A 23,056-nucleotide genomic window follows, 5' to 3' on the forward strand; every position below is an offset into this window, starting at 1 on the left:
ATTAGTTATAGGGTCATAATGACATGGTACAATCGTCATCATTTTGAATAGAACATTTATCTTATTTTTTGAATTCTACGATAACATATACTAGACCCCTAGTATGTTTGATTAGAGAGTATTATCAAAGTAGTATAAATATTAATATTAGTATTAGTATTTGTATTGTAATTTGAGGCAATAATAACAAACTACATAAAAAAGGACTTGACACTTGTCAATAATAATAATAGTGACATACAACATCGTAACATTCATACCCCATACACCAAACCAAACTCTACTACTATCAGAACGACAAACCATCCATCCGTCAGTCCAGCCAATCAAACAATCAATCAATCAATCAATCGATCAAATAGTTAGTGTTCGACCTAGCTTGTTGCTTGATTGTGTGTTAACCCTAACCCTCTTGCTGTCTGACTTCCATCGAACACACATTCTCATCCAAACCAACAAACACACACCTTCCTACATCCAATCCAAACAAACACTCACCCCCACCTCACAGTTCACTTTCTTTCTTTCAGGTCCACATACACACACAATTTAACACTTTATTTTCACTCATTCACTCATTCACTCTCTATCACTCTCCTTTTGTGTGTGCTTGGTTGTCTCTCAAACAAACAACTCAACAACTCACTATCTCTCTATCTCTACCAACCACTCTATCCCTATCACCATTCATTCATTCATTCAACATTGACACACTCACCACTTCACTTCACATCACATCCAATCGCATCACAACTCACTCTTGGAGTAGTACTACAACTACTGAGCTCATCAGAAGAAGCAACAGTAGCATTAGACAGTCAGTCAGTCAGTCAGTCAGTTCCAGTCAGTCAGTTCCAGTCATTCACTTCAACAAGACAAAAGTCGACCTATTGTTGTTGTTGCAATTGATGTTTGACCTATCAATCAAGTCACTCAACAATCAGTTACCAGTCTTAGTCTCAGAGCGGTAGCATCGACAAAACATACAGCAATCAATCAATCAATCAATAGATAATCGATAGAATCATACAGAGCAATAGCAACAGTAATAATAATATCAAGGTGACGACGACCCAGAAGGGATTGATTGACCAACCGCCAATCAACTGTATCTATCCCCAACCATCCCATCCAAACGCTCCCGCGGTCCAACCAATTATTATGGAACATATCGTCGATCCATTGCCATCTGCTCCTGCCGATCACCATCTCTTAAAGCGAAAGGAACCCTGTCCATACTCTGACGACTTAGCTTTAAACTCTCCACTTAGACGAATAGGGTAAGTTGAGTGGAAGATACAACAAAGGTGAATGAATTGATCATTTTTCTAATCGTCATCGTCATCATCGTTATCTTCATTTAGATGCCAGGTGAGACAACAATATATCACAAATCCATTACAGATTACAGAATTCATGTCATATAGCAATAGCAATGGTGGACCTCCACCACCGTCTCTTCCACATTTACAACCAATGAATCATCAACAACAACATCATCTACAACAACAAATTCAACAGCAGCAGCAGCAACAACAGCAGCATCAACAACTTCAACAACAACAACAACAACAACAACAATGGAATCACCATACATACTTTGGTAATATGGACTCTGGCATTAAGGCACTGAGTGGATCGGTTGCCACCCCATTGGCACCATTTGGTATCCATCCTAGCCTAGTGTCACAGACACATCCACACCAAAATCCTCTTAGGCCACTACAACAACAACAACTCGCCTCAAATTCCCCGTCCAAGAGTCGGAGAATCACTCCACCACAGACTGTACATAATGAACCAACGTCAACAATGATGACTACAACAACAACTACATCGTCATCATCACCACCAACAACAACAACATCATCTTCATCAGATTTAAACAACAATTGTATCACCAATCCAAATACTTCTAGCATCGATGGCATTCATGGAAACAATACCAACAACGTCGTCAACTGCAATGGGAGCAACAACAATGGCATGGCACATAGCAAGTTGCACCCGCCCTCATTCGATCCAATTGGTACGAATCACTTTGGCCTGTTGGGCAGCACAGCTGGACCACATCATCACCAACAGCAGATGATGCCGCAGCCGCAGCAGCAACAACAGGTCTCACCGCCGGCAGTATCCAAACCAATGGTTGGAGCATACAACAGCATTGTAAATGATAGTAACAATATCAACAGCAGTAACAGCAGTGGCAGTAGCAGTAGCAGCGGTAGCAGCAGTAGTAATGGAAGCAGCACCAATGGAGTCAATATTGCCAGACCTATGCTAGCCAATGGTAGTATTGGAGTCTATGACAGCAATAGCAACATAGGTAGTAGCAGTAGCAATAGTACAAGTGGCAGTGGCATTGGTAGCAACAGTAGCATTAGTGGTAGTAGTAATGTCAATGGAGGTGGCAGTAGTCAACAGCACCAACTATCAACGGCAGCACCAGCAGCACCAGCACCAGCACTGTCACAGAATGAGATGGACTCTATATCATTGCATCCAGTAATCATCAACTATATCTATGTCTCTACTACTCAGTTGCTCAAACAACTATCTGTTCTCTCTGATGTAACTATCTCTATCCCGTCCACCATCAATCAGTCATTGAAGACTCACCAAACACTCTCTTTATCTCAATCTATATTAGTTTATGGAAACATCTAGCGATGGATCACGACTATTACTTCGCTCGAGTTACCTAAAGGCAGCGCAGGATATCATCGAGAAGTTGAATGGATCACTTGGATCATGTCTGGTCACACATAACCTATTGACACCAGACAATCAGATGACTACCAGTGCACAGCAACGTCTACCAATCTACCCACCATACCAAACGATCTTGCCACCATATCACCAACTTCCAATGTTGCCAGGTCCACAACAACCACAGCAACAGCAACAGCAACAGCAGCAACAACAACAACAACAACAACAGCAGCATTCATCTCCACCTCCACCACCACCACAACAGCCACAACCAATGGACACACAGGTACCTCCGCCTCACATCATCTACCAACAACACCAATTACAACAACAGCAACAACATCAACAACAGCAGCAACAGCAGCATCAACAACAATTGCAACAACAAATACAACAGCAACAACAACAACAGCAACAACATAATAGTCAACTGCAGCTGGCACTTCAACAGATCTCACAGATGCAGCAACAACTCTCCCACCAGGCTCAGATCCAACAGCAACAGCAGCACCAGCAACAACAGCAACAGCAACAGCAGCAGCACCAGCCCAAGAAGAAGAAGGACAAGAACGCAACGTCGGTGCTGTGGACTCTCAACTTCCCCGAGATTCGCAACGCCTACGTTGACTTTAGGAACACCAAGCTGTCCGACTTTAAGATGTTGAACCTACTGGGCTGTGGCTCATTCGCCAAAGTACGTCTCTGTCAACATCTTCAAACCAAGAGGTTGTTCTGCATGAAGATACTCAATCAGAACAAGATCATTCGATTGCGACAAGAGGCACATGTATGCAGTGAGAAAGAGGTACTACTTTCAATCGATCATAGGTTCATTGTAAAGTTGTAAGTTGATGTATATCCGAATCTGAATCCAAATCAATCAATCATACTAACCTAACGCATTACACTCCTACTTAGGTTCTCAACGTACAAGGACAAAAAGTCATTATACTTCTTACAAGAGTACATACCTGGAGGTGAACTATTTGATCACATTCGATCATGTAGGAGTCTTTCCCTAAAGGCAACAAGATGTTATGCTGCAGAGATTGTGTTGGCACTTGAGTACCTTCATGGTGAAGGTATTATATATAGGTATGTAATGATTGTGAGATGACGATGAAGATGAGATGATGAAGATGACACTGCTGATCCACTAACACAACATGTTATTACAATCTTCAGAGACTTAAAACCAGAGAACTTACTTATTGACTTGGATGGTCATATAAAGTTGACAGACTTTGGATTCGCAAAGAAGATCATTGACGATACAAAGAGCATGTGTGGAACACCAGAGTACATTGCCCCAGAGATATTGTCAGGACATGGTCATGGAAAGTCGGTGGACTGGTGGTCGCTTGGCATCCTGATCTACGAGATGCTGGTTGGTGTACCACCATTTATCGCCGATCAACACAATGACATATTCAAGTTGGTGCGCGAGTGCAATGTGGAGCGCAAGATACCGGCCAACTTTGATCCAGATGCCAAGGACCTCATCCAGAAGCTGGTGGTCGTAGACGTTGACAGTCGACTGGGCTGTGGCAGTGGTGGCGTTGCCGACCTCAAGAACCATCCATTCTTTGCCACGGTCGACTGGAAGAACCTGGAGAACACCAACGAGAAGGGTCCTCTGACGCCCAAGATTCGCGACGCCAGTCTGGACGGCGACGACAGTTCCTCAAACGAAGACGAAGACGATGATGAAGACGACAGTGCCATTGATGCATCAGACATACTAAGGAAGAGGAAGACTGAATTCTTTGAAAGATTTTAAGTTTATCATTCAACATTACATAAATGTTGTTGTTCCTGTAGTTTGTTCCACACAAGTATGATCATGATCACTCGTAACGACATCTACGAATAATTTGTTCGTGATCACACATAACTTATAAATCTTGGTAAGTTGACCAACTCTGAGACAACCAATCGGCTTCGTCCCTTGGAAAGTCAATGAGTGAATTGATCAAAATGCGAGCGAATGGAGAAAGGCACACTCACACATTCCTTTTGCAGATCTATTGATGTGACCTTTGGTCCCGCAAGTTCGGGCCTCACATCACCAGCAAACGTGTTGAGAAAAATATCGTTGAGCCAAGTTCTAGATGTGGAGACAGCCAAAGTTGTTTTCATTATGATAATGTCAAAGTAAATGGGCTGTGGAAGTGAGATAAAACATAGTACCATCAAACAAGTTAATCATGATCTTGCCATCACATCGCTCACTCATCTCCACGATAATGGTGATCGGGTCCAGCCATTGACCTTTACGGGTTGTGTTTGGACCATGTAATGGAGAAAGAAAACACCTAGTGTGCCTGGTTCCTGGCCCATCAATCAATTCACACTCCTTTCCTCCTTGTTGTTGTTCGAATGTACTAAGTTGTACTTGTTGTAATCAAGTTCCTCATCCACCTCTTCCTCCTAACTCCACGTTGTTGGACTATCCAATCAACATCATCAACCTCATCAACATCACATCACTCTCATAAATCAATCATTCATCACCATCTGTCAACATTAATACATGTACTATTACTAAATACCAAACTATTTATTTATTAACAAATTATTATTAGAGAATGGCCACCCTTCATTCTAATTATTTATTATCAACACTATTCTTGTCACTATTACTTGTATCTCTTGTCCAGAGTAAGTGACTCCTTAGGCACATACTCTCTCGGCAAACTCACACAAGTCTAACTCAAACTCACAAACACACAAACTACTACATTAGGTACACATTTCAGATTTGGAACAATATCATGGATGCCAGTATCCAGAGCTAAATATAATACTATAGAGTTCAGTGTCGAACTGGGCTTTAGAACCGATTATGTAAACTTTATGACTGTACAAGTGGGCCAACCAATCGTTGGCTACAACAATGACAACTACACTGGCACCGACATTGGCACACTCTACTTTGGCCAGGACGATGACTATGAACAACCAGTGTGTGTGGTCAACTCAAAGAATGACCAGGACAACTGGTTCACTTGTACCGCCACCGTGTACTATACCTACCCCACGCAGAGTGCCTCCTACGACGTGCACTTTGAAGGCTTCGCCCGTCTGCGCAGTCTTTTAAACAATGCCAACAGCAGCTACTCAATCTCCTCCTCCGTCCACATTGCTCCACCAACCGCCAATGGACTGGTCCAACAATCGGTCGTTGGCAGTACACTGCCAATCATCACAATGACCAAGGGTGTGAACAATAGTTTCCAGATGGTGGCCTACAACTCGGACCCAAGCCGAACACTCCATTTCCGTCTTGCCACACCCACCGAGATGGGCAGTAGCAAGCTCACCCAACCCGTCGGACTGACCGTGTCGACCACTGGTATCCTGTCGTTTGTGCCACCCACCGAGGGACTCTACTCGACCCAAGTGATCATCAGCAATGGTTATGATTATGTGGCCGTTGACTTTATCATTAGTGCCGACAACAATGTCAATGTACCATTCTTTATCGACCCAACTCCACACAATGAGGACATTATCAAGTGTGCTCCTGACGTACCAGTCACATGGACCTACAAGGCTGCCTCCAACCTGACCAATGCCATCGTCACAATATTTGACGCCAACCTACCAGTTGGTGTTACCAGTACCACTTCGGGAGCCAATCCAACAACAGTCATCTCCAACTGGACACCAAACTTCCGACAAATCGGTAGTTATGTTGTATCAATTGGTGCAAAGGATCAAAGAGGTGTATATTCAACATCACAAACTTCTTTTATTCTTTTAGTTGGTATGTTTGTTAATTAGGATCATTCATTCAATCAATCAAATATTAACTTAAACATCAACAATATTCATTTCAGAATCTCCACCATGTGGACATGGACAACTTAAACCATCATGTAATGTAAACTCCAATCCACAGGGATGTTGTACATGCCAGACTGGATTTGATCCATCGACCAATTGTTTCGAATGTCTTCCAGGTCACTTTGGTGATTCCTGTGCACTTGACCCAGTTTGCATTCATGGACAAGTCAACTCTGGCTCTTTGGGTGATGGTACATGTGTTTGTGACTATGGATACACTGGAGTGACCTGTGACAAACCATTGAATGACTATTGTAACTCTGCCGAAGGTTCAAGTGTCTATCAATCTTCCAAGAATGGTGGTTTCCTCACACCCTATGACATTGATGTCTATGTTGCACCGACTGGTCCAGCCTTTGCCGTACCCATCAAGTTGTTGGCCAACCCCACTCCCAACCTACTGGACATCTACGTCGTGTTGGACATTACACCAACCAATGAGTTCCGTCGCGCCGACTACCAACAAAACATTGGTTCATTCATCTACCGTCTACAAAACTACAATGCCAATGTTAACTTTGGACTGGGATTCTTCTCTGACCTTGGATTTTACTCGTTTGACTTCCAACATGTCCTCCCCATCGGCTCACCAATCGCACCATACTTCCAATCCAAGCAGACCTACAACTCGTTGTACGTTAACTCTACAATGAACAGTTTGAAAGCATTGAACGCTGCCGCCTCTACTGGACTTGGTTGGAGACGTGGTGCCTATCGTCTGGTGCTCATACTCACTGATCACGACTGTGACACCTTCACATCGTCATTTGCCAACGAAGTACACAACAACTTGGTCAACAACTTTATAATGCCAGTGGTTCAATCAGTTGGCGGTGCCCCATTAGACAATTGGAACCAATTCCTTTCGAGCAATAAGTTTGGACTGTCTGATATCTCTAACAAGTCTGGTGCCGACTGGTCTGGCAAGGCATTGAACAGTATCTTCAATTCATTCTCTACTGCCACACCATTCATTGTTGGTGATACTCGTGGTTTTGTACCAAACACTGCTCTACCTACTTTCACCGTGGCCGCCAACGGTACCTATGACCTTCCCCTTCAGGTCAAGTACCCATCCAGTAGTGTTGCCTCTATTACAAACGTCAACTTTTTAGTCAACGTACCAGGTTATGGACAGACCAATGTTAACCTAGAGTTTAACCATGTACCAACTGCCACCTCAGTATCATTGACTGCCTCTACCACCCAAGCAACAACGTTTACACTACCAATATCCGATCCAGACAACAACAAGATGACTGTACGCTTCCCAACTCTACCAACCAAGGGTACTCTACGATTGAGTGATACCAACGCACAAGTGACCAGTACCACTGCTACCTACCCATCATCCCAGAGTTTCAGCTTCCAAGGTACTACGGGTGGTGTTACCGACACCTTAACCTATGCTGTCAGTGATGGATGTTCAGAGGCCACTGCAACAATCACCATAACGATCCAAGCAACAGTTGACCCACGTCCACAAGCATACCCATCTACCATTGGTGTATTGGCCGGAGAAGCATACACGTTCACAGTGAACTACACATCAATAATGTCCAATGGACAAGTGTATGTCAAGTTCCAAAGCATCCCCGAGTATGGAGAGTTGTCCTACATGTTGTTTGGAACGAAGCGTGTAATCACTGGAGTCAATGATGGTTCATCCATTCCACCTACACTCACCTACGAGCCATCAATCAGTGGTGTTGGTATAACCGATACGTTCACCTTTAGTGTTGTAACACCACAAGGCCTAGAGTCCCAGACCACCGCCACTGTCTCCTTGATCATCATTGATCGTCCACGTGACACCTATGCACCAAACATCAATGTCAACACCACCACCAACTATCCTATCTACTTTGGTATCCCTGCCGTGATCCTCTACTCCAACGAACTGACCGAGAAGATTGTAATGACCAGCAGTGGACGTGGACAACTCTATGGTGTGACCTGCATGGAACCAGGCTGTCTTGTACAGCTGGACCCACGTGTTGAATCATACACTGCCAAGTCCAACGGACAGTATCAATTCCTCTATGTACCCGAGGTCAACACATCTGGTGATGGACTAATGTACATTCAGTACACTGCTATGGGTCGTACCGGTACATTGAATGGACGTGTCTATATCAATGTAAAGTACGTACCACAACTACATCCAACAAAGTTCCTCTGGTACTCTATCATCACTGATGCCATGCGTGCCGACAACATTACCAACCCCAACCGTCAATCATACATGAACCCTGTACTATCTGACATCCCAGCCGATGGAACACTCACTCTACCAAAGAACTCTGTTGCCATACTATACTTTGGTTATCCATCATTCAATCAATATGGTCTGGTCAACTCTGTTGGTGGTCGTGGTCAATTCCTACTCAACCGAAAGTACTTTAACCAACCAGTCACTGGACGTACACCACTACGTCTAAACTCTGACCAGGACTTTTACCGCAATGGACAAGCGACATCGTCATTGGTGTTTGTTGCCGGTAGTGGAGAGACTGGTTATGGATATGCCCGTTTGACTGGATCGGCCATCATCAACCCAGATGGTGGCGCAGTGGAGTACACTTCCAATCCAGCATCACTTGTGATCAATGTCGTCGAAGAATTGATCAAACCATCAATCACCTACAATCCAGACTTTACATCCACAGATGGTGTAGTTAGATTGAACCAAGTGATCTATTCCATAGTTGATCCATCCGCCGAGAACACTAACGTAACAATGGCCTTTACATTGTTGGACAATGATGGAGTAGTTGTATCCAACTCAATATTCCAAGTCTATGATCAATGTCGCCGTGATTATACCTCTGACAAGTTGGCCGCCACTCAAGACATTGTTGACAACAACTCTACCTATGTAATGATTGGTACACCGGCCCAACTGTACACTCAATTCAATCAATGTAGTATTGGATTCACTCTACCATCCAATCAGTTCTACACACTGTTGGTAGTATTGAACAATACAGCTCTGACCACACATCCTTTGGCCAACAGTACCAACCTTGCCTCCACTACCACCGTACCCATCAAGTTCCCATCACAACAATGGCAAGATCAAGTGAACCACAACAACCCCTACGTCATACCAGCCACAGTAGCCGCAGTAGCTGTAGTCGTAGCTGCAATCATAGCTGTACTATATGCAAAGTTTAGTGCTGCCGCTGCACCAACTTCATCATTCTTTGGACAATAAATGTCATACTATTACTGTTATTACTTGTTGTTGTCTTTATGTATTCATAATACTACTGATTGAACGGATCAATGAATGTTCCATTGTTCAAGCCAATGTTTGGAACAACTTTCTAACATCATCATAGACTTGATCAACTGGTCTATTAGAGTTGATAGAGTGCACTCTTGATTGTTTACCATAGTGCTCAACAACTGGTTTGGTTTGATTATGGAATGTTGTGAATCTCTTCTTGATTGACTCTATATTATCATCTGTCCTTCCACTGCTTGCTCCACGTCCCAATAATCTCTCTGTCATTACCTCATCTGGGCACTGAATGTATAGTAGGTTAGTTAGTATAAAACTATGGCATAAGGGTCATCAACCAGTACACTTACATCAAAGTATAATACGAATCTAGTATCAACAATAGATGTCATCTAAAAGGGTTTAGACATATTGTTAGATAATGTCACAGACTCTTGGGACAACAACAACACTTACATTCTCTACCCAAGAGTTATTATTCTCTTCATTTCTTGGGAAACCATCTACAAGATAGTTCTTTGATGGATCGACCATGATTGCATTCTTTAGCAAGTTGACAGTGACAATTGATGGTACAATCTCACCATTCTTGATCATCGTGGCAATCATATCACCGTATTGTGAACCTGATGCCATCTCTGTACGCAAGAGGTCACCGGCAGACAGATGAACCAGTCCAAACTCTTGAACGATCTTTGAGCATTGAGTACCCTTACCTGAACCAGGTCCTCCAAGTACAAACACTACAATTGGTTTCTGTCGTAGTAGACGTATTGCCGCAGACATTTACATCATTCGTCATTTGGTTTGGTTTGATTGATTGATTGGTTGTATGAAGTATTGATTAGTTGGGTACGTCAACACAATCTATTGTGATGATGATGGTGATTAGGTATATTATACCTTTAATGAGTTCATATTATTATGTATGTATATATATTAATGTTATTACAAGTAGGTAATTATGTAAAATGATGAATGGTTGATCATCAATCTTGATTCATTCAGTTTGAGATGAGTGTGTGAAGTTAACTTAGTTGATGAAATGGAATGGAATGAGAGTGGTATGTAATGAAAAGAGATAGAGAGACAGATATTGAGGGAAACAATGAAAGATGTCTATTTATTTTAGAGAGAAAGTGATCACTTATTCAAAGTAATAGTATAACATCAATTCAGATAGGAAACATATGATAAAAGGATGTTAAATTAAATATCACACACAGTAGTTGAGATAATGTCGATAATGGCATATCTATTAAGAATTGATTGACTGGATTGATGAATAGAGTAGATTCAAGTACAATGGCGAGACTTGACGACTCTATTCAAGAGTGAACGACAGTCATTCTTGGAATTGACTGTGTAAGTGGGTTTGTAAGCATGACAACAGTCAGTCAAATAGATAAGAAAACTTTAAATATCCATAAATAACCGAATACTCTTCAAAGATCTCTCTTGTGCGTGTGACAACGATAAAGACGGATCGCAGGCTACTTCAAAAGAAGTTCAATGCTAACAGAATCATAATATTAGGTGTCATTATGAACGACCTCATCCTCAATGAACCAGGTTGCAAGCGACACAGTCAGGTGAAACCGTCCACCTACCGCGGACTTGCTATGGCAAATGTTAACCTCTTTAATTTTTAGTCTCTAAAAAAAAAGAAAAGGTTATCTTTGGAGGTGCCGGGTATCGATCCCGGTTCTCAAGCATGCAAAGCTAGCATTCTACCATGTATACCACACCCCCTTGGATGATGGAAATTGAAGCATTAGAGTCGGATATGAAAAATCGTGATCACCAGATCAATCGAACATGAATACCACACCCCTTAGATGATGTGAGCTCAAACCTCGGAAACAAACCTTGTAAATCTCGATCTGGAAACTGAAATGACATAGAATTAAGTTAGACTTAATGGCAGTGACTGACTGTTCCTTATTCCATTTTTGTTTAATTCCAATGTTGCACCTCGAGCTTCCCCTACCTAGAGATAATCAGAATGAATACTATATTCACTACAGTATTTCGTCCATCCAACAACAACAACAATGACAACTCACTCCAACAACAAAGACAATCAACAACAATCAATCAATCGACACTTGGTGATGATGATGATATAGGTTGTTATCTTGATCATACTTGTTTCTTTAATAATAACAATAGTCTTAGACCATATCAATATGCATTCGTTTCCAGTATATCAACATCAACAACATTGGAAACTACATTGACAACAACAAAGATCTTGGTACAATTGATACCAAGACCTTATCAAGGCGGAGGTGGTCCTTCGACAACAACAAATCAATGTTCACTACCAGATTGGATACTACACTATTGTCATCAATCAACTAGCAATGATCACATATCAACAGATCATTACAGCGTCACATTGGAACCAATATTAGATGATCGTAAACATACGATAACAACAACGACAATAACACTTTATTGTATCAACAACAAGTTGAAACAACAACCATCTACGATCAACGCAATCAAACGATATCTATTACACAAACCAATAATACAAGACTTGATCATTAGACCTTGTTTAATTGGTATTCCTCATCTATTCAGAGTTGGTTCAATACAAACATCGACATCATCATCATTATCAATCATTGACAATGATAATCAACAACAACAACAACAAGATGATATCAAATCAACACTTGGTCATAACAATGAACTAAAGACAATCGATCAACTATTGGACATTCATATAAGTCAACTATTGACACCAATGGGACTTAAACTTAGAGGTGTACTACTTGCCGGTGCACCAGGTACACAAGTCAACTCTATCATTCAATATATAATCAAACAACAACAACAACGACAACATAATATAATACATATAACATCACAGCACTTTAATCAATCAATCAATAATATACCAAGAGGAGGAGGAGGAAGATCATTATATATCTTTGAGAATATAGAATCAATCAATTCATCATCATCATCATCATCATCAACATCATCAAGTGAACAACGTCTATGTCACTTTATAGATCAATTGAATGATAATCAACTATTGATTGCAACAACACAATCCTTAAACAAAGTACCAACATCGTTACTTAGAGCAGGTCGTTTGGAAAAGACAGTCAATCTATCAGTACCATCACAATCCACTCGTCAATTGATACTGTCCAGTCTACTATCCAATACACCATTGGAATCAAATGATCTACCTCTAAAGTTGGCCGCCATGACACCTGGATTCGTTCATCAAGACCTTCTCAAACTATGTACCACTGCAATATTGGAAACAATGTCTCGAGGATCATCAAGTAACAACCCAGTAACAATGTCAGACTTTCAATCAGCACTACTCACTGTACGAACATCAAACCTATCATCCACTGCAAATGGTACACACTTTGATGTTGATCCACCCAATGTACCATGGGACAGTATCGGTGGCTATGAACAAGTTAAACAGAGATTCCAAGAGATCATTGAATGGCCATTACTACACTCAGATACATTCAAGAGATTGGCACTTGGTTCGAATGGAGCATCATCAGGTGTACTACTATACGGTCCATCTGGATGTGGCAAGACACACATGGTCAAAGCAGTGGCCACACGTATGAATGTAAACTTTATCTCTGTAAAGGGTTCAGACATACTGTCCAAATGGCTCGGAGAGAGTGAACGAATCATTCGTGAACTGTTTGCAAGAGCACGTCTATCTGCACCATGTATACTATTCTTTGATGAATTGGATTCGATTGGTTTATCAAGGTCTGGTGGTGGTGGCGATGATGGAGACTCATCTGGTGGCGGAGGTGTACAGAACCGAGTGATCACTCAACTACTCAACGAGATGGAAGGTATACAGACAAAGGCACAGATCTTTTTGATTGGATGTACTACTAGGTTGGATCTGCTGGACGTTGGACTACTGAGACCAGGTCGTTTCGAGACACAGATCAATGTCGAGTTGCCCAATGAACATGATCGTATGGCCATACTAGAGGTGGTGTCTAGACGAATGGCATTGGACAATGATGTTGATCGTCAGGCAATCGTCCGCTGTTCACAAGGAATGTCATGTGCACAACTGATCGCTCTGTGCAATCAAGCAGGAATCAGTGCATTAAAAGAGGATCTAAATGCACAAACGATTAAAAATAAAGATTTTTCTTTCGTTTGTGGTGATCGGCCCTGAGGAGGACCTTGGGCCTAGGCACACAAAACACACAATCCAATCACTTCTTGGCCCTCTACTAATCTCTAAAATGATAAAGGATGAGGATGTGGAAGACCTCTAGACCCTTAAAGATACTGAAAATAGATTATAAGTTGGCCATTTTGTAATTAATTAATTGGTAGTCCAGCCTACAAAGATTGGTTGTTGGGGGTCAATGGTAAAGTGGTGCTTGTGGTCATCAGCCCCCTTTTGATGATGATGATGTGTTGCTCATAAAATCGTACCTTACAAGATGTTATGATACTCCTGTTTTGTTATCTTTCTCTCTAGCTTAAACACTCAAAACACACAATAGTATGACTTGACGAATGAGACCTGACACCTCTTTGAGGGCTCCAACTCAAACAAAAGGCACACTTTGTCGGCACGTGATCAACAAAGTGTTGTTGACCATTTTATAAATCTACACACTTCAACAACAATAAAAGTATGGAAGGAAGGATGGATGATTGATGGATCTTTAGGTCTAAGCGACCTAATACTCCTATTCTACTATTCATATGAATGATATTATCTCTCTTTAATATATAAATATATACTTATTACTTATCTACCTTTTTCTCCTTCTTCCTTCTCCTCTCCTTCCTCTCTTCCTCTCTCTTTTTTTTCTTTTTCTTTTTTGGTCTACACCAGGTAAGTTCACCTCACAAGCCATGTCGATCAATCCCAACATCATTACACACACATACATATAACTGTACACTGCAGGTGGCTTTATTACCATTTGGCAAATGACGGACGCTTGGAGATTGACGATTGATCGCCAGCGTGTCGGGTCGGGGTAGTCACAGCCACTCACAGCAGTCACAGTTACAACAACAGCCACATCAACAGCCACTGATGATCATCCTACTGGAACCACTCACGTGTGCCAGTCAGTCAGTCACCAGCCAGACTTGATTAATTAAATGTCAGCTGACTAGCCACCACCCTTGTTTGTTTGTTTGATTGTGTGTTTGAATGAATGATTGTGAGAGTGTCGTTTACTTTGGTGAAGTGGTCCCCTTCGACGTTTCCAACAACATGTTGTCATTTCGCACACTCTAAAGCCACTACAACTAAGGCTACTGTTACTACTAGTACCTACATCATTTGTTTGCAGCAATGCTCATACTTGTATGAGTTCGCACCATTCATGATTAATCAATCATCGCCTGTATTGTTTGTCCCCTGTCATTGCAGTCACATGTGATTGCCCCGCGCCCATCTATCAATCAATAAGATGAATATCCCCATAGGCTATATATAAATATATATGGCATTGTCGCGTTCAACTACCTCGTCGTTGTTGTTGTTGTTGTTGATAGAAGTGTATGAATGTACATGTGCACACCAGTTGATACTTGTACAATTAAAGGTAGGTAGGTACCTTGATCAAGGGCTAGGGCTCGCTTTTGTTGTTTGTTTGTTTGTTTGTTTGTTTGTTGTTACCTGATGGTTCCAACATTGAAACAGTTCAAATAAGCGCAACTGACGCCCGCCATCATTATCATTCACTCTCTGATCAGATCATCACTGCACATTATTTATTTATTTATTTTGTTTTGGATCAAAAGTGTACAAGGTTCGACCTTTCCGAGGAACAACCTACCTACCAACCAACCAAGCATATTTATATATATCTACTATCTACAATCTTCAAACCCTATATCCATCTCCATCTCAATCTCAAACCTTGTTTGATTATATTATACATTGTTTCATTCATTCATATTCATACCAATCATCCATCGTAAAGTCAACTGGAACATTCAACAACTAACTAAACAACAAACTTTAGACCGACCTTTTTAAACTATACTGTCATCATCATCATCATCGTCACTATGATAGATAGCCCAAGTCTTTAATACCATTACACTTCACATACATACTACATCAGTCTCAACTTTAAATAGGGTCTTTTACTATTTAGAGATAAATACCTAAAATCTATTTATTCATAATATACTTTATTATATTTATATTTATATATATATATATATATATTTAATACAACAACAATGTACTCAATTAAATCCAAATCCAAATCCAATAATAATAATCAAAATGATAACAAGGAGAATATCGATCCATCAATCATAACACCTCGTCTAAAGACTAGTGTACCAATATCATGTTCCATCTCCACGACAACCTCAACCTCAACCTCAACTTCCACATCAAAGAAGAGGACGGCACTTAAAGATATTACACCAGTCAGAGTTGTAGTAAGTACTTACAAACATTTCCCGGACCATTTTTTTATTGATTGGAATGCTGACACTAATTATTATTTTTATTTTAGAAATCAATAAGACCGTTATCAACAACATCATTTAATAAGTTCAACATTACATCAATTAGATAATCAATCTACTACAACATCCAACAAAGGAATGGAATTATTTGATTTGAATCCAGTGACCCTTGGAAGGCCACTCTCAATCAATGTTCCCCAACAATGTATTTCCAGTACTACCCTAACTTATTTTATACATATATATAGTAATAACTTATATAATTATATAGATACGCGAGAATAATTAATAATAAATTTAATATTACATATCTTGTATTATTATTTATTTATTTATCATTACAACTTGGCCATTATTATATTATTATCCTGTACAACATATTTGTTTGATAATAACTTCTCAATTTGATATTGTTCAACTCCAAACTGTTTGAGAATATTGGTCGTATTGGCTCCAGCATTTAGTGGAAGTTGTTTACATCTATCAGCCAATCTTTGTATTTGTTCTTTCTGTTGTGTTTCCAAAGATGATGCCAACGATAATTGATTATGATTATCAGCAACCATATTAAAAATTCTTGGTGATGACATCATCTCTTGATCATTGACATCTGTTGACGCCGCCGACGACTTTGATTGAAACATTAATGAACGAGCTTTTGATTGTGGATGACTTGGTAACTCTTCCAACTCTAGAACTGGTGCCACACATGCATCTGTACCAAAGAACACAGACTCCCATTCATCTCGGGTCTTGGTCATAAAGATCTCCTGTAGCAACTTCTTCATGCGTGGCCACTCGGCCTGATCGTTCTGCTCGGGCAGGTCAGTTCGACCGTCCAACCCGAGACCCTTGATCAGACACTCATAGAACTGTGGCTCTATCGCTCCAACAGACATGTATCGACCATCGCGTGTCTTGTACACTTCGTAGTAGTGTGCGCCACTGTCCAACATGTTTGTGCCTCGCTCACCATCCCACATGCCACCCTTCTTCTTGAGCTGCCACATAAAGGTCGAGAGATAGGCAGCACCATCCATCATGCTCGCATCAATGAGTTTGCCTCTGCCACTGCTCGATCGTTCCACCAATGCCAGTACAATGCCAAGTGCACACAACAATGAACCAGCGGCAAAGTCACCCAAGTAGTTGGAAGGGAACAATGGGTTCTCATTGTGACGACCCAACAATGACAGTGCGCCAGACAGTGCAATGTAGTTAATGTCGTGTCCGGCCATCTTGGAATAGGGTCCAGTCTGTCCGAATCCAGTGAGTCGTGCGTAGATCAACCGTGGTGCATTGATCATCAGTTGTTGTGGTCCCAGACCCAACTTCTCCATGACGCCAGGTCGGAAAGAGTCGATCAGTACATCAGCTCGTTGCGCCAATGTAGCGAGTAGTTCTCGACCCTGTGCAGACTTTAGATCAATGGCAATCGATTGCTTTCCACGAGTGAGATGATCGAATGGTGTTGCAACTGCCTCACCATTGACTACTCTATCCACACGTATAACTGTAGCTCCAAAGTCTGCAAGTATCATTCCACAGTAAGGTACAGGTGCAAGACCTGCCATCTCTAATACTATTACTCCATCTAATGGTTGTCTTTGATTATTTGTTGTTGACATGATTGTATGTATTTGTTTGGATTGAACAAGTAATGATCATTTTTGCAAAGTGATCAACTCTATGTATGAGTGCTTCGAAGTGGGAATGATGATAGTCATTGCCAAAACAAGTATTATTACCATTTCAAGTAGACACCTCTTCCAACTAAGGTATATCATATCAATTAAGGTAATCCTAACCATATATAGTAATGATATCCTTATTTATTCATGATGTAGGTGACACTGGTGAAAGAGCAAGTATAAATACACCTCGACAGACCTCTACTTTACCATCATTTCAATCAATGATGATCTACAACTTACAGCATGGTAGGCCATCAAACAAACAAAAAATATATATTATCGAATAGTATTATTTCCTACCTCAATCTTCAATATACTCAATCATGTTGTATAGTATGTATTCATCCAAACATGACCATTCCCTAACATTGACCCATTGTCACCATGATAGAGAACCTCGCATCTGCTTCCACCCCATTGTCCTCTACCAAGAATGATAATGGCCTTGGTAATGGCTGGTAGTAATTACCCTCTAGTATCAACTCATGGTCTGTCTTGTTTACCTCTGCTCCTTCTCTTCTCAGACCATCACCATCCTTTTCATCTACAATATGGTTGGCCAGCATTGGTCAAACACAATCACCTTAACTACCAATCATATTGTCACCTTTGTTTGGGGTAGGTAAGTCATTTTGTCATGGAAACATTCCAATCACTTGTTCGCTCACTACTATAATAACAAAATTTTAATTACATGGTCAAGGCGCCAACTTTGCAATAAGATTGAATCCACTATTTGTTGTAGATTGTGTAGTGTTGCATGTGATCTCGGAATTGACTAGCGATGGCAGACGAACATCCACGACAACCTTTTTCAACATTGGACAATTGACTAATGTACCGGTGCCGCACCACTCTGCCACAGCACTGCCAACAGTCTCCTCGCTCACCTTGATTCCACACTCTAGCGACTCGAGTGAGGTGCACTGCGACAGATGCTCAAAGCACTTCTCGGTGATGCCGCGGCTGTTGGTCGTGTCCAGATGTTGCAGCATCTTCATATTGCCAATGGCGGCAAAGATCGATTCGTCCAGTATCCATCCGCCACCTCTACTGCCACCCAGCCTCAGTTGACTGAGGTCGCGACACTTGAGCAGTGATCGAAAGTTGATCGCAGAGATTGTCACCCATGCCTGTGTCGAGTTGATGATTGAGAATCGTTCCAACTGCCTGCACTGACCGAGATGCACCAGTCCCGTGTTGATTGATTGTTCGTCCATAAAGTTGCAGCACATCGAGAGGTACTTGAGTCGCGGCAGTGATGAAAAGCCTCGCCAACTATTGCCGCTCAGGTTGAAGCTGCTCAGGAACAGCGACTCGAGCGCCTGCAGCTGCTGGAACACCTGGACAAACGTGTCCTCGGTCAGGTGGTACGAGATGTCCAGATCGAGCTCGCGAAGTGTGTGACAAGAGTGCATGATACTTGACAGGTCGCCAATGACCATGGGCGGGTCACAGATGGCCGAGGCCAGCTCCAGCTTGACCAGCGCGTCCAGTCTCGTGAGGAATAAAAGGTTGGTCTTGTTGTCGTCGTTGTTGGCGTCGTCATTCAACTCCCACTCGGCGATCGACAGTGTCGTGAGGTTGGCCAGGTAGGGCAGACGTGAGATTGACTGCTCCGATGCGATGCGCAGTCGCAGAGACCTCAGTGTTGTGCACGAGGCCAGGTGTCGCACAAAGTCCACGTCCAGGTCGATGCCACTGACATCCAGCGACAAGAGAGATTGGCATGCGCCAATCTTTGCGAATGACTCGGGGTGCAGGCGTGAGAAGCCGCCCAGCTCTAGCTCGCGCAGTTCCTTGGCCAGTGCCAGCGCGTCGATAGTCTTGCTCGTCAGTTGGTCGCTGTGCAGGATGAGGCGGCGAAGGTGTAGTAGTCGCGCACACACCAACTCTACCTGCGCATCCAGTATGGCCGGACACTGATAGAACTGAATGTCGACGAGATGATGACAGTGTGCAATGATCGTGTCGATCGACACAAAGCCAAAGGAGCGAGTGGATGCACATCTTATCTTTTTGAGGTAGTCGCTGTGCTTGCAGATTCGTTTCGATATCAACTCCTCGCTCGAGGGGCTGTTGTGATTGTCAATATACAGCTCAGTCGTTGATATAAAGCTGATCCTACTCCACTCACGAGACACCAACGATGTCATTCGCAAGTCCTGTGCTTTAAAGTAGCTGAATATATAACATACTAGTTCATAGGGTAGGTCTGTGAACCTGAGGGTAAGGGGAAGCGGGAATGGTTAGTGTCACATTCAATCAAACTACTAATCAATCACGGTCACATACTTTAACTTTGGTTTGATTGTACGGATACGTTGACTTTGTTCAAAGTGACGTCTTTGGTCTTGACTGTTGTAGGCAAGGTAGGGGTAGGCCAATCCTGCTGCAGCCCATTGTCTAAGTCCGACATCGCCACTATAGTGATGTCGATCGCCACTACCATGATTAAGATGAAGATGATGGTCATCACTTATATTCTGTCTCTTTGATGATCTTGTATGATGTTGCCTTGATGTACTACTATGGCTGGAGTGATGTTGTGTTGATGTTGTTGATGTTGTTGGAGAACTTGTTGGAGACCCGATGCCAGCGATGATGGATGCCAATGAGGAGAGTGCAGTGGGCATTTGTGGAGGAGGGTGTAGGTCTAAGAATGGGTAGGTCGGAGCTGGGTTTGCTGCGAGTGGTAGATGGTGCATGGGCGACGAAGATATTGATGACGACGATGACGACAACGACGACGATGAGACTGCAGTGGGTGAAGAGGAAGTGGATGTCACTGGTGCAAGTTCGTCACTAGTGAGGTACTTCCTCTTGAAGGACATGAATGGTATAGGATTCATGATGTCTGTCTGGTTATTTGTTTGTTTGTTTGGGAAGAGTACTCTATTATAATAGAAAGACACACTTGAGAGCTGTACAAAAAGTGATGTTTGGGGTTTCCGATGTGTTGTAAAGCCGAGTACAAAAAGTTTTGAAAGTCCCACATTTGAAAATCAAATCTAGATTTTTGAAATTCTGATATTATTTTTTTTTTTGCACCTTTTTTTCAAGTTAAAGCTGGAGAGGTAACTTTTTTGGACATCAATTCCCCTTTGGTCTAGTGGTGAGGATTTTCGCCTGTCACGCGAAAGGCCCGGGTTCAATTCCCGGAAGGGGAGTACAATTTTTTTGCTCTCTCAGAGGCATATTGAACGTTCACTTGAGAGTATGACAGTTAGTAATTGAAGACCCACTGTCTATGAATGAACGAATCATATAAACTTATTTATTTATATATATGATGATTGATTGGTGTAACAAGAGGACATACCTTGAGAGTATGACAGTTAGTAATTGAAGACCCACTGTCTATGAATGAACGAATGAAGTGATTGAGTGCGCGAAGCGACATCAAAACACTTTGGAAAACGAATCATTCGACTCTGGAAGTTCCTCATGTTACATTTAATTTTAATATAAAGAGATGTACTCTTAATATTATTGAACGTTCACTTGAGTATACATGGAAATGCCAAGCAAGTACCTCACTCGCATCGCCAAGGGTAGGAAGACCGTTGATCTGATCACCGAGATCTACGGCGAGGATGGCGCCGCCACCTCTGACCCTCCCGAGATACGCAAGGCATTCCACTCGTTCTACTCCAAGCTCTACACCAAGGGCGCGGACGACGCCGATGAGCATGAGAGACTACTGTCCCACTGGAGCCCGGACTGCCGGGAGCACCTACAGCCACTCGAGGAGCCCATCACGGCCGATGAGGTCCTCTCCGCCATCTCCACCACGGATACCTCAAAGTCTCCAGGCCCAGATGGACTCACTGGTCAGTTCTACGTAACACACGCCGAGGTCCTTGCCCCCTTCCTCGCCACCACTTTCAACAACATGCTGCTCGACCCTGAGACCATCACCAGTGWTTTCAAGTGTGGAATCATCCACACCATCTTCAAGAAAGGCGACAGGCTGGACATTGCCAACAGACGTCCCATCACCTTACTCAACGTGGATTACAAGCTCCTCAGCAAGGTCATCAATGCCAGACTCACCAAGCTCCTCGACAGTCTGATCAACCCATTGCAGAATGGCTTCGTCCCTGAGAGACTGATCCACGACAACACCATCCTACTGCAGGAAGTCATCGACACGGCTGCCCAAGACATGGCGACTGGCTATGTCACGCTGTTTGATTTCCAGAAGGCGTTCGACTCCATATCGCATGACAGCATCGAGCGCACTCTCCGCCATGTCGGCATCCCGCCGTTGATGGTCGGGCTCGTCATGGCCCTGCTGCGGGGATCCGTGGCCAGAGTCAGCGTCAACGGCATCCTCACTGATGCCCTGCCCCTGGACAGGGGCACCAAGCAAGGTGACCCTCTCTCCCCGACGCTCTTTGTGCTGGTCATTGAGGCACTGGCAGCAGCAATCAACGCCGACCAATCCATCGTGGGCCTGCCTGTGTCACCGCCCCTCGACACATTAGTCGACGGCAAGAAAGTCTCGACCGTCCGCAAGAAGGTCAAGCTTCTCCAGTTTGCCGACGACACTGCAGCGCTCACCAGGTCACTCGAGGAACTCTTGAGAGTGATTGAATGGTTCAAGGTCTTCTGCAAAGCCACCTCGTCAGCCATCAATGTCGACAAGTCTGTCCACATTGTCCTGGGCGATGCACCAACGTCTGAGCTCCCCTACCCAGTGGCCACCGAACCTGAAAGGTACTTGGGCGTCAACTTCACCAAGCAGGGCATCTACTCCAAGTTCAAGACTCTCATCAGCTCCCTCCGCGGCAGACTCTCGCTCTTCAAGTCTGAAAGCACCACACTGCGGTCCAAGGTTGCAGCTCTCAAGTCTTACGCCCTCCCCCCCTCTGATGTACCACTTCTATCTGGACTCACCGACCAAGTGGCAGATCAAGAAGATCGAAAACCTCACCAAATGGTTCATCTCAGCCCCCAAGACCACCGCCTACGGCTCCAGCTTCATCAACACGATGGCACTGGACCGTGCCAGCTTCCATTGGGATCAAGGTGGCCTCAACCTCTGGGACATTGGCCTCAGATCAATTGCCTA

General features: G+C 42.8%; 7 protein-coding genes across 7 annotated transcripts; 4 read left to right on the plus strand and 3 right to left on the minus strand.

Annotated features, from left to right (window-relative positions):
• Positions 1–1,161: 1,161 nt before the first annotated feature.
• SAMD00019534_069240 (hypothetical protein) lies at positions 1,162–4,495 on the plus strand (the record flags this gene model as incomplete). The annotated part of the gene is made up of 5 exons (XM_012898036.1): positions 1,162–1,280; positions 1,365–2,574; positions 2,654–3,558; positions 3,634–3,810; positions 3,901–4,495. 5 exons carry the CDS (start codon positions 1,162–1,164, stop codon positions 4,493–4,495), a joined length of 3,006 nt encoding a protein of 1,001 aa, XP_012753490.1.
• An 808-nt stretch (positions 4,496–5,303) lies between these two features.
• On the plus strand, positions 5,304–9,781 carry SAMD00019534_069250 (hypothetical protein; the record flags this gene model as incomplete). Its single annotated transcript, XM_012898037.1, has 3 exons — positions 5,304–5,376; positions 5,462–6,484; positions 6,558–9,781. The coding sequence occupies 3 exons, from the start codon at positions 5,304–5,306 to the stop codon at positions 9,779–9,781; spliced, it is 4,320 nt and encodes a 1,439-aa protein (XP_012753491.1).
• Positions 9,782–9,871: 90 nt separating this feature from the next.
• On the minus strand, positions 9,872–10,729 carry SAMD00019534_069260 (hypothetical protein; the record flags this gene model as incomplete). Its single annotated transcript, XM_012898038.1, has 4 exons — positions 9,872–10,096; positions 10,162–10,203; positions 10,268–10,567; positions 10,715–10,729. Coding segments are annotated over 4 exons (582 nt in total), but the record flags the coding sequence as incomplete, so codon positions are not given.
• Positions 10,730–13,136: 2,407 nt separating this feature from the next.
• On the plus strand, positions 13,137–14,003 carry SAMD00019534_069270 (hypothetical protein; the record flags this gene model as incomplete). Its single annotated transcript, XM_012898039.1, has 2 exons — positions 13,137–13,794; positions 13,972–14,003. 2 exons carry the CDS (start codon positions 13,137–13,139, stop codon positions 14,001–14,003), a joined length of 690 nt encoding a protein of 229 aa, XP_012753493.1.
• A 2,623-nt stretch (positions 14,004–16,626) lies between these two features.
• On the minus strand, positions 16,627–17,913 carry SAMD00019534_069280 (hypothetical protein; the record flags this gene model as incomplete). The annotated part of the gene is made up of 1 exon (XM_012898040.1): positions 16,627–17,913. A coding segment is annotated over one exon (1,287 nt), but the record flags the coding sequence as incomplete, so codon positions are not given.
• A 764-nt stretch (positions 17,914–18,677) lies between these two features.
• SAMD00019534_069290 (hypothetical protein) lies at positions 18,678–20,831 on the minus strand (the record flags this gene model as incomplete). Its single annotated transcript, XM_012898041.1, has 2 exons — positions 18,678–20,160; positions 20,275–20,831. The coding sequence occupies 2 exons, from the start codon at positions 20,829–20,831 to the stop codon at positions 18,678–18,680; spliced, it is 2,040 nt and encodes a 679-aa protein (XP_012753495.1).
• Positions 20,832–21,487: 656 nt separating this feature from the next.
• On the plus strand, positions 21,488–23,056 carry SAMD00019534_069300 (hypothetical protein; the record flags this gene model as incomplete). The annotated part of the gene is made up of 2 exons (XM_012898042.1): positions 21,488–22,475; positions 22,524–23,056. Coding segments are annotated over 2 exons (1,521 nt in total), but the record flags the coding sequence as incomplete, so codon positions are not given.

This window comes from Acytostelium subglobosum (genome assembly GCF_000787575.1).
Source record: "Acytostelium subglobosum LB1 DNA, scaffold: scaffold13, whole genome shotgun sequence".
Lineage (NCBI taxonomy): Eukaryota > Evosea > Eumycetozoa > Acytosteliales > Acytosteliaceae > Acytostelium > Acytostelium subglobosum.